Source organism: Emydura macquarii, unplaced genomic scaffold, assembly GCF_026122565.2.
Source record: "Emydura macquarii macquarii isolate MOO-44397 ecotype Brisbane River unplaced genomic scaffold, CSIRO-AGI_Emac_v2 contig_2768, whole genome shotgun sequence".
Lineage (NCBI taxonomy): Eukaryota > Metazoa > Chordata > Testudines > Chelidae > Emydura > Emydura macquarii.
In genome coordinates, this window is record NW_027132905.1 from 11,348,878 (window position 1) to 11,361,351 (window position 12,474).

The 12,474-nt window shown below is 39.0% G+C and overlaps 1 protein-coding gene across 1 annotated transcript in view; it reads left to right on the top strand.

The window, feature by feature from the left end:
• SLC22A4 (solute carrier family 22 member 4) overlaps positions 1-12,474 on the top strand; it is a 54,257-nt gene that overhangs the window by 20,800 nt on the left and 20,983 nt on the right. The window contains exons 3-4 of the mRNA XM_067566585.1: positions 1,237-1,391; positions 12,299-12,470. Coding sequence (XP_067422686.1) covers positions 1,237-1,391; positions 12,299-12,470 — 327 coding nt within the window. The remainder of the gene's footprint in view (positions 1-1,236; positions 1,392-12,298; positions 12,471-12,474) is intronic.

Consider the following 12,474-nt stretch of genomic DNA (forward strand, 5'->3'; position numbering starts at 1 on the left):
TCAGTGCTGCAAGGTTAGGCCTCTGATTAATTATATATTTATCCCACTTATTGGCACCCTATGACCATCTTAGATAGATAAACGTCTGGGGTAACTGCAGTGGTTATATTGCAGTTATCTAAATTGTGAACTCTTCTATACTTTAGGAGTTGAATTATTTCTGCCAGTATGTGAAAATCAGAAGTGTACTTCAAGAGGGACAGTAATGTTAACCCTTGTTTATACTGCCTATTATTAAAGTTGTTCAAAACATCCCATTTTATGGGTCCCTGTTTATAGCTTAGACAAACATCGTAAGGGTTTGGGTTGAAATTTTCCATGCAAGGTGTCTACCTCAGGCTGATTTATTTATTGAAAAGAAAATTTCAGCCAGAACAGTTGAGGTGTTTCCGAGAATGAGATTAGGTCAAGGAGCTGGGAGGTGGAAAGTGGGACTGGGCATGGAGACTAGAGACAAGGAGTTGGGATGGGAGGAGACTGGAAGCTGGATAATAAGCCCAGAGGGGGAGAGTGGAACTAGGCTGAGACCTGAGGAGTGGAAAATGGGAGTGGGTAGACAAGGAGAATGGAACAGGTCAAGGAGCCAGGGGTCGGGCAGAGACAGACTGGGACAGGAACAGGGACAGGCTGGAAATGATGTAATGTTAGTGAAGCACTCAGATACTATAGGAATGAAATTAATAAACTTGTCTTCATAGCAGCCCTTGAACAAGGCCTAGAGCTGCATACTGAACCATAAGGAGAAAATAAAATATTGAATAAGCTGTTCATTAAGTGAGCACTGGCAGTATCCGTCCTGTGCACTGAATGAGGAAGGGGATCTGGAAAAAATAGTATGTGATGATGTAATTAAAGGCTATCGTAATGTATATGCACAAGGGGGCTGAATTAAGGTTGCACAGGCAGCCTTAATTCTGTCATTTCCTAATTTTTGAGTCCTTGATTTTTCAACTTAATGTTCTTTTAACATGGGGGGGGGGTGTATTTGTGTGTAATAGTACCTATGTTGCTAGGATGTCTGCTCTTCTGAATTATTTTTATTAATGTCTTGAGTTCCAAAGAGCCTACATTTTTAATGCTCCTAAAAATGAAGGACTGATAGAGCACTGCCAGGGTCGATAAGCTATGTGGCTTTGAGTGCTAAGTCTGTATTGCCTAGCCATGCACCTTGAAATTATTTTTATTCTGGAATTATTTTTTTTTAATATAACCTTCCTCTCCTTGTTTTTGCAAAAGGTTCGGCAGGAAGAGCATTCTGTTTGCAACCATGGCAGTGCAGACTGGCTTCAGTTTTGTGCAGATCTTCTCTACCAGCTGGGAGATGTTCACAGTGCTGTTTCTTATAGTTGGCATGGGACAGATCTCGAACTACGTGGTGGCCTTCATACTGGGTATGAACATGTCTGTTATATTAATTGCTTGCTCAGTGTCCTGGTGAATGTTTTAGTTTTTTTTCTTCCAAGCAGACCATTTGATAAGAGACTGTCACATTCTCCAACGTGGATAATCCCCAATCTACTCCACTAGCATATTTTCTTGAAAAAATTAAAGAATCTGTGTAGACAAACATGAAGTATATGCTGAGTATACGTTTTACTATCTTAGACCAAAGGAGTATTTTAGAAGACTTTTAAATAATAATGAAAAAAGTTTCTTTATGCCAAACACGTAAACATAGTGTTGCCGAATGTTTATAAATTGAGGTGTATAAATTGAGTTTTGGTTTTTTTTGCGTAGCTGTGTTAGGATCCAATTCAGCAAATCACTTAGGTATACGCTTAAGTCCCACTGATTTCAATGAGACTTCAGCACATGCTTAACATGAAACATATGGTTAACTGCTTAGTTGACTCAGAGCCTTAATAAACGTCCATAGCAAAGTCAGAGAAGTTGCCAATAATTCACGTACAATAATGTTCTGCAGATAAAAGGATCTGAAAGCAGTTTATTATACTTAAGTAACTTTCACTAGTTTTGCCAACTTCTCTTGATCGAGCTAGCATGGAGTACTGTGAACACAGAAGTTTATGCTTTGCTCCTGGAAAAACTTACTCTGGCACAATCGGTCAGGTCGGAAACCTCGCCCTTCATTTTCCTATCTTTAGGGAAAGAAACAGAGCTGTGGAAATAGTTCAAGGCTTGTTATCCGAAGGAACAGCTCTCAGTTAGAAAAGCCGTATCAATTCTCTCCCTATTTCACCCACCCACTTGCAACACTCTTCCTTGCTGCCTGTGTTTCAGTCCCATACAAAAGTTGTACCTGGTGTAAATCCATTAGCTTCAGGGAAATTGCACCTTCTTATGCCAGTGCAGGATTCAATTTACTATATTGCTTTTAATAACTAGAGTGTTGCAAATTAAAATGACCCTTTTATATGGCAAAACAAGGTAAAGTCTGACTAAATGACTTTGCCAAAGGTTAAGTTACAGAAAGAACTGTAGAACGACATGTATTCTTGACAGTCAAGTTAATGCTGAAATTATCCTAAATTATATCTATCCTGATTGTAGTTTGCCCTTGATTTCATATATTGGAGGGGGAAAAAATTGCTCTTGGCTGCAACTTTGCGTACAATGAGCCAAATTAATCTCTAGGGTACACTTCATTGACATCAACAGTGTATGTTACACCCAAAATCAGTTTGGTCCAAAGTCTCAGCAAATGAGTTTTTTTTGTGCACTGTAAAGTTTCTGAGAGTTTTTTAAAGCCTAAATTTTAAAACTATGTGGATGCCTAGAAGATAAGGATAGACGGGTTTGGAACTCTTCCTATAGCTTAACTTAAAAAAATTGGAAAGAAATTTAGTTTCATTCTGTGAATTATATTAATATTGCAATCTTGGCAGTTTTTTCATTGACTGTTTTATTCTTCAGTGCGATCACATTAAATGTGTATCATTCATTCACTGTGGCACCACCGGTTTTGATTTTACGTGGATGTTGATCAGACAGTTAAAACATTTAATGATTTTTATTTTTAATCTCATTTTGTTTACAAATTTATTTTTCCTAAAACCAGAAGCATTGTAACCATATTATAGGCATGTTACATGCCGGCTTTCTCTTTTTCAATTAAAAATAAAAAAAGTTTATACCTAAATTGTAATCCCCTGCAACCTGGGTGGGAGCTAGACAGGAAAATGCTGACACAGCATAACCTTGAATATTTCAAAAGAATTGCCTTTTTCACATTGCGTTTACTACAAAGTGTGATTTACAAATCAGAATAAATTAGATGATTTTCATAATATTCCTTCCAAGTGTAGCCAATTAGTTCATTTTATCATCCATTTGTCATTGTGTTATTTAGTGTTATGGTCAACTCAGATGCTATTTCATATATAATCAGTGCATGCTAAATAGATTTAAATTGTAGAATTATAAAAGTATGAGATTAAAAAAAAGTCTACACTATAAATAATCCCTAAACATCCAAGAGAGCATACATTTTTCTTACAGCGTATAGCTAATATATCTTTGATAATTGGGTTGTATCTGAATACTCGCATTAGTTATACTCTGGCTTTAAATATACACCACCTCACAGGAAAATAGCATCTGTAACTTTCAGTCCCTCAGTATGATGCTATGGTCGGGAGTATTTTGTAGAACACTGATAAAACAGGAAAAATGTACCTGTTTCTACACTTAAGTCTGTGCTACTAAAATACCTGCAGCTTGTGCAGTCTCTCCAAGCAACTCCTAGTGCAGAGATTAAGGGTGGGTCCTGCTCTTATTTTGTAGGACTGCTTCCAAATGTGAAGACTCACACTCAAGGGTTCAATCCACTATAGAACAGTGTGAAAGATACTTCAGACTTACCTGGCATCCTCTCTAAGGGCTTGATCCACTGAATTTACTGAATGGGCCCTAATTTAACTGACTGTGGAAAGTTATCTCCTAGGTACACTTTACTGAATATTCTCAAGCAAGCTCACTTGACTTAACCAAAAAATGTAGTTGTTAAGGAACGTGTGGAAGTAAAATATGTTGCTGCTATTCTGTCAACAGTTTCATAATCAAGAGGGGAGAAGACAAGTGAACTGTGTCCCATATCAGAGCCTTCCCCTCACCAGTGTGGCTAGCTAAAATGATTTGTTCCAGAAGCCAGTTACTTTTATACAAAACCTCATTCACCTCTGAGCGCTTTCTCTCAACAGCACAAAGGGGCGTTCTATGAAACCTATTTTGTGTCTCAGGTATCCATTTCTAAGGCATCTATGTAGCACTGCTAGCAAAGGAAGACATTAAATTGTGAGACTGGACTCCCAGTAGAGGTGCACGGTGCGGTGTTTCCCGAAGATACCCAGGTGTGTGAGGTAGCTTGCTGCCAACTGCCCTTAGCATGAGGAAGCTTCATCTGTGCCTACCCTGGGTCAGCTCCTGGACTCCAGTAGCCCTGGGTAACACATGCACTCTCCTCTAGACCTTGCAGGCTCCATGTTACTTTGCAGGTTAGCAACAGGCCCTCGAGCCCTCCGAGTATATCCCTGGCATATCAAGCTCCTGGTCCGTTGGACACTCTTAGTATTGAGAGATTTGCTGCATCCAAAGAAACAGTGCACCCCAGCTTACCAGTTCCACCTCAGATCACTGCTCCGCTTTACACACCGCACTTAGATATGTTTGTAGTGAGATCTAGTGCAAGTTTATTAACAAGGTTTAGAGATTCAAGAAGTAGCAAGTAGAAGTATTGGAAGCAAATGGTTACATATAAAACAAAATCGTTACACGCATGCTAGAGCCTAGACTTCATTAACAAGATACTCTCATATCTTGTAGAATATTGCTCACCCGAAATCCTTGCAGTGCTTTACAACCAGGCTTGGCTGTGACCCTCCTTTCATGAGACATGTACACTGTCAACTTGCCTCCCAGGTGAAGGATTCAATGTGTTTCTTTGTCGCCAAGATATACCAGTCCTTTCCTTTATCCTTACTCATAAACAGGACACCCACTGCTGTGTGTTTTATCTTACAGATTTCCTTTCTTGTAGATTTCTAAACTGGCAAAGTCTGCCTCATGTCGTATGCCTATTTGCATACAATGAATATACAATACCCATATGGCTAGATAGGGAGATAAGTGTGTGTTACCTGCTGCCTGAAAGGAACATTTCCAAGGTATGTCACCTTTTGGTGACCTGTCTAAACTCCAAGACTTTAAGAACATAATTTTCAGTGTAGGTACATACCTCCTTAAATACTATCTCTACATACATTTCACAATGATTATGTCAACTAGTAGGCAATTGACTCTCAGCAGAGACCTTACATGCCTCCCTTTAGTGAACTGTTATGTATATATCCGACCTGGGGATCCCTGTAAAATCCATGCCCCTCCTCCCTGCTGCCCTCCGCCGGTTTTTCACTAAGGGGTCCTTGGGTCACACAGGGAAAAATAAGTTTGTGGAGAAAATCTAATTTCCTCTGCCTCATCTCCCTCCTTGGATCTACTTTCAACTCCTCAGCAGCAAAAGAATTCTTCAATACCTGTTAATAAGTATAAGTAGACTGTCTTGCGTCCTGTAAGGAAATGATTTAGCCAAAAGAAAAAAGAATGAACAGGCTCTCACTCTTATAAGTTTGATTTTAATTTTATGTTTTTGGGAGGAATGCTGTTGAGGAGAGGTTTCTGAAAGTTTGTGTGATGGGAGGCTTGCATGGATTTTCCATAGTTCGGGAAAGAACAGTGTACAATATCTGAGAAATCCAAACTTTAAGGCCAAATTTTGGTCCAATTGCTGCTGTCAGCAGAATTTCCATTCTTAAATGAGATCAGGATTTGGCTCTAAATGCTTAATTTAGGTTCATTTATTTCATCAAAACTTGTTCTAACGATATGAGAAAAGCTTAGCCGAGGTTTAGTGTGGTGCATTAACAAAGCAAATTGGTCAATCAGCTGAGTTGTTGTACTTCTAGCAGATTATCAGAATAAGTTAAGTATTTAGGATGAACAGGCTGTTAGATAATGGATTTTTGCAAGCACTGGGAAGTGTTTTTACACCACATTGTATTAGGTTATGTAGTTATAGCATGTAACTGGCAACCATTTGAATTCCCTCTGCTTTCTCACATGTAGGTTAGAGCAACTTGCTATACTGGTATGTGAAAATGTGCTGTCTCCTCAATCATAAGAGAAACACAGCAGCTAGAAAGGAGGAGGATGTAACAAGCAAGCGACAACTCTAGGGCTGCAAGCCATCTATCAGAAAAATATGCTCGGAAAAATCTTATAAGAAGGTGAACCAACATTGGAAAGTTTTAGTAGCAACAAGGCAGTTGTAACCAGGGTGCTTTTAGGAACCATTATTTTGAGGAAATGTATCTGGTTGAAAAACAAACCATACTTTCTTGGTTGAAACCTGGTGTTTGAAATAGCTATGTAGTTTTAAAAAAAAAACTTTCTGTGTTAATCTGAGATGCAATTTTCACCCTCACTTCATTGTAATTTCAGTTAAAACCACATACTAATAGCTAAATCCTATTCTTTTCCCACTCCCCTGAAACACTAAGGGGGAAACGTTACTTTTAAATGTTCTAAAACACAGTGTAAAATCAGTACTGTGCAAGGGAGCCTGACAATGTCTCAGCGTGGCTAATGGGTGTCACAGCCATCAGCAGAGTGGTGCTGATAAGTAGGTCAGGCCATCAGCAGAGATACAACTTATTCCCTTCCAAGTTCTGGTTATCAGTCTCTCATATCAGATTGAAGTTGGAGGGGCTGTGCCAGGCCTTTGATCAGAGTTCATGGATCATTACTGAGCTGTACAGCACTGACAGGTTTCTGAGCTAGAGAAGGTGCTATCAAAAAGATTGTCTTGCACTCAGCGGACACTAAGTCAATGGCATTTGCTGAACTGAAAATCCTTTTAGAAAAATGTTTTGGGTCTCTTTTCAACCTACAGTATTGTGGATTAATTTGGAGACATGGTGATTAATGGGAACTGTATTTGTTCTCTAGTGATAACTATTCCTACCTAAATCCCAATTACTAGGCTTTGTGAATTTAGGTGCTGATTAGGTAACCTTAAATGGTTTAACTGTATAACCTCTCAACAAATCTGTCTCAGTGCTAAATCATGGAGGCAGGGTAACTGGCTTCCAAACTCACAGTGTGCCTGTTTGTATTCTCCTGAGTATTTTATGAAGGTTAACCAGTACAACAGAGCGCCCCAGTTCTGGGAAAATAATTAGAATGTTATGTCTTGTCTTACTGTTTAATCCATCCTGTTTCTAATACTGTCTCTGTGTGTGTGTGCATGCATGTGAAGTTAGCTATCCATTGTTATGAGACAGGGTTGTGTCTCCTAAAATAGTTTTTGATCAAATTTCTTTTAGCTGTACATAGCTTTTTGCCACTTAAAAATGATCCATTTTACTGTCTCTGCTGAATCTTGATTGGATTCATTTCCACCACAACAGCTGATGATTGGTGTCTGAGAAATGACTGAGTGACTTGGGTGATGGAAGTATACTAGGCCTCCATGTGAGCCATTGACGTGTTGCTACGTTCCTTATAGCCTATTGAAGGTTTCTTTTAATACTGTAAAGGTGACCTGCCTCTGTTGCAAGGCAGATTCAGTAGCTTCAAGAAGCAACTATATTAAATGACTGTGATGTTGAGTCTGAACCTCATTAAATATTATGCACTCCTTAAGAAATCACTAGTTTCTCAAGAAAATCTGATTATGACAAATTTAACATAGACTTCTGCTGTTAGGGTTTGTTTACAGGTTTGCTGCTTCTGAAGCTTTTGTTCCATGATGATTGGTGGGCTGCATCAGATAGGACTGTAGAGCAAAAGGTTTTCTCTTCTTTTGTATTCATTAGAGGCATTGCTTTAAGTTGAGCTGTGTAAGGCAGCCATTTGAAGTTCAGTACCCTACAATGTAGACACAGTGACTAAATAGTCAGTCAGATTATTTTGTAAAGGGAGCACCTTTCCAAGAATCTCTCCTTTCTTTTGCTATCTAAAATCAAATTGTATGACTAGAAATCAACCATTAAATAGTAACGTTCCTGCTCATAACTTTTACACAGTATCATAGAATAGCCTGAAAAAAAACAGCTGGTTCATCCAGTGTGTATCTTTGCATTTCACAGGACTGCTCTTTGCATTAGTGGGAATAATTTCTTTTCGAACCTGTTCTTTAATTGCTGCAGTTATGTCCTGCAACCATCTCCCTGGGAAGTCTTTTCTACAAGAACTTTTTTCTTTCCTTCCTTAGCTTCAGGCCGCTATCACTTTCCATGGCTACAAGATTTTTTGTGGTCAAGTTATATGACTGTAAAAATATACTACATTTGTAAAGGCACTTTGGTAATGTCCTGCAATTGTTCTCTTTTGGCAGGGAAGGGAAGATAAATGTAACTGAGAGACTTAATCTTATATTAGATTTTATTTTTAAATTGTTACAAGTCCTAAAGTTCTAGGCATTTGTAACAAAATATTTAAAACCCACACTTCATTGTTTGTTTTTAAATATCAAATTTCTCACAAAGACACAAACCAAACAACCATCAGGGGAGAATATTATAACTTTGCTCTTTTTAAAAAACAAAACCATGAAAGGTGGGGTGGAGGAGATACTTTTTGAAATTGTTTAATGGGGAATTATTCATGAGATGCTTACTGGGGTTAGAGAGTCTCCAAAATAAATGTGGCTCATAATTAAATTTGCGATCTAGGGCATTTCTACCAGAATAGTGGCTAGGCAATATTACAATGCATTTTATGAACTATATAACTAATATGTACCCCCCTAAACTCATGACACTTTTGTGTCTGTCTGTTTGATGTTGTTAATTGAGTCCACTTCATATTCAGTGAGTAAAGGATTCTAATGTCCCTAATGGATAGGAAATGTCTGTAGTCCGGTGACTGCAGTCCATGTGAGAGATGGGCTAGAATTGTTGTTAGGTACAGACTTTCTAAAGAGAGGGCTAGGTATTTTGTTGGAAAAAGAGCTAGTGTACACTGTTTCTGTCTCTAAAGGACTAGATATCACACTGGCACAATGCTCTGTATGTGCTGAATGAGCCAGTTGTCAAAAATTTGCTTTGTTTTAGGGATGCATGGTTATTTGAACTATAACTCATTACAAGATATTCTTCAATTTATGATCATGCTGCTGTCTTCATTTTACAGTCCTTCTCTTCCAAAAATGAAATTATACACTGATCTAACCTCAGTACAAACTCGTAATCCTTCAGATGAGAGAATCCATGTCAGTCTGTCCATTAAACTCCAATCCACTCCTCCCCACGATCTTTCAAAACTGGATTCTATGATAACTGTTACATTGGAAGATCAGTAAACAGGGAAACAGATTCTTTCCTAGTAGGACGCTTGGTGAAGGTTCCTGGGAGCTGGTGTCTGCCCTAAGAAATCCAAAGCAGTCGCAATCTGTCCTTGACAAAGTATTATGAAGATATGAATAAAAACAACAAAATCCTGCCCAGATTCCTGACTAAAGTGAATTTTATCTTTTGCTACTTAATATATTAGTTGTACAGGCCATTCGCAGTACTGCTAATGAGCTGAACTAGTCTGAACTGCGGGGATATTCCTCTCTTCTTTTCCTCACACAATATACCAGTGGTATTTTATCTTGGATAACCCTTCCATCATCTAGTGGAGTGCCTCAGAATGATAATATGATATCCCAACACTGCATCTTCATGACTCAGCAGCATTATTATTGATGCAGTGTATCAGCACAGTCATGGTGTAACGATGGGGTGTTGCAACACAGCCCCCTTCTTGACCCTTTACAATATTTGCCTTGTAACTGCTGGGAAGAGGTGGGATTTTCTTCTTTTTTTCCCATTTCCTTTCTTCCTTTGCGTTTCCCAGCACTTTACCAAGACAGAGATAGACACACCCTATTTGAGTCTGTTTGCTCAGTTCTCACCAAGCTGCTGCCATGTGGCCAGACATAAATACTTTTACTCTACATTGAAAGTCATTGCTGAAGTTGCCAGAGGGGTGTAACACAATCACAAATTGAAGGGAAAGTGATCTGCACATTGGCAATCGGAGGTGATATGCCCACATGACAATCTGTTTATTAAAATGTGGTCTGTGGTATAAGAAAGTTGAGACATGCCTGTCTTGAGAAGGGATGCAAAGAATAGGAATAAGTGGAAAATGATTAATAATGAAGTGACCCCGGAATTGGAACGAAATACAATGTTATTTTAATACTTTTAAAGGAACAGTGTCAGGTTAAAAACTTTCAGTGTGTTTTACTAATAGCACATTAGACTATTAAAAGCGAACATGTAAAAATATTAATTTTTCATCATTTTATGCTGACTGTTCTTTCTGCACATCAGTGGGCGTGGGGAATGAAAACACAGGGTAGTTCGTTTAAATGTCAGGTTCTTAGTACTAGCATAATATTCTTGTCTGGGCTGCAAATGCACCTAGGGAATATTTAAATCTAAAGAATGCTATTTTCTGTGTTTTGTTTTTAATTTCATGGAAACAACTTCTTGCAAACTACCTTCGTCTGGGCCAGTCCAATGGCTCAGAGGAAGTTATTTTGTTTTGTATAGCTGGACCATTGCAACCTTTAAACTAGCCGAAGTCAACAGCTGGGGATTCCCCTGTGGAATCCCAGGGTGACAAGCAGCCTGTGTAGGGGATGTATTGGGGTTGGAGGGAGTGTGGCTGAAACCCATTGCGCTCAGGTGATCCTCAGATGCTACAAATCCTCTTGCAGGCTGTTCAGGCTGTTATAATTTAGATCAGCCCTGAGGCTGCTCTGATTTGTGCCAAGGGTGCCCTGGAGATCAAGGAGAGAAAACAAGGGTGGCGCAAAGTCATCTTAGTCCCCCTTTTGGGTCCTATGCCAGATGTAGCTCAGCCAGACTTGAGAACTAGGATCTGTGTGTGTCCTGATAACTGCCTAGAGGAGGGGCTGGACAGTGAGGTAGCTAAATTTACTAGCATAAAATTTAGGTAAGTCAAAATCAGGAAGGATTGTCAGAAGCTCCAGAGTATCCACCAATATGTAGTAACTGGGCAACACTATGAAAGACTAATTTCAGTGCAAGCAAGTGCAAAGTGTTCAGTCCAGTATGTGGTAGCCTAAGCCATATGTACCTGTGCATAGGTTCCAAATTAGTTATAGTTTCTGCATGGAAAATTAAGACACCCTCAAACTGGACAGGTTATAGGCTCTCTCTCTATCATGATGGCAACAAGGCAAATCTACCGTTGTAGTGTTTCAGAGAAAAATACTGGTACTCGGCCATTATATGTGCCACCACAGGGAAGAACCGAAGCAAAGAGTTTAGCAAGATTTCAAAAATGTGTTGTATGTTCATGTGAATAACAGCATCTGCGGTTTTGTGGCTGCAATGTAAATTCTTGGATCACTCAGTTCTCATGATTCAGTGCACGAACTGATTGACTGGAGTGAGAGAAAGATTCGCTGCCCTTGTGTACAGGACTACATGCAACATGGGGGCTCGGTGCCTTCGTCCAAAGCATCTGCCATTGACCGCTGTTGGAAACAGGATACTGGACGTATGGCCCTGTCAACTAATATGGCAATTCTTTAATCCTGGTATATTTGGATTATCAGGATAATCCTCTTAATTATCAGTATAATGTTTCAGTATAAACTTCCAGAGCACTGCCTTTACTTTCTGTTCCCAAATTACTTAAAAACTGCTGGGAGATATGAACAAGAAGATTTGATTAAAAGGACACTGGCAGCTGTTTTTTCTTATAACTCCACAGTCTTTGTAATGGCAGAGCACTCACACAGAAACTTAAATCTGCTTCTACTTTTGTCCTGTCGGTTGAGCAAGTATTGAAGTTAGAAATGCAGAAATTTAGAAGGGTGGTGAAACAAAGATCTGAAAAAAGGGGCCTATTTATTTTGTTGTCCTTGCAACAGCATCGTAGATGTCATCAGGAATATGTTGAAAGCAGCTTTGCATTACTTGAAATCTGCTTTTGCAGAACCAGCAGGGGGCACTGAAAGAGTTGGGTCCCACACAAATTGTGGCTGGCTTTTCAGTTACTCAGTAATGGCTTATCAACTTTGAAATATTTTATATGATTAAAATCTGGAAGACTGTCCCACCAGATTATCCTCATTTTAAGATTGGTTTTATTTTGGGCCACAACTCCTTGACAGTGTCCCTTTCAGTGTTATAAGAGAAATGACTCCATTTTAAAGATTGTTTTAGCTGATTTTTTTGTAAATGCGATAAAATATTTAGACGTGGTTTTACAAAGAGAGTTAAAATGCTAATTCAAACTCCCTTGTTTTGAACAGGAACAGAAATTCTTGGCAAATCAGTTCGTATTATATTCTCTACATTAGGAGTTTGCATATTTTTTGCAATTGGCTACATGTTGCTGCCACTATTTGCTTACTTCATCAGAGACTGGCGGATGCTGCTACTGGCTCTTACTGTACCTGGGGTGCTCTGCGTTCCATTGTGGTGGTGA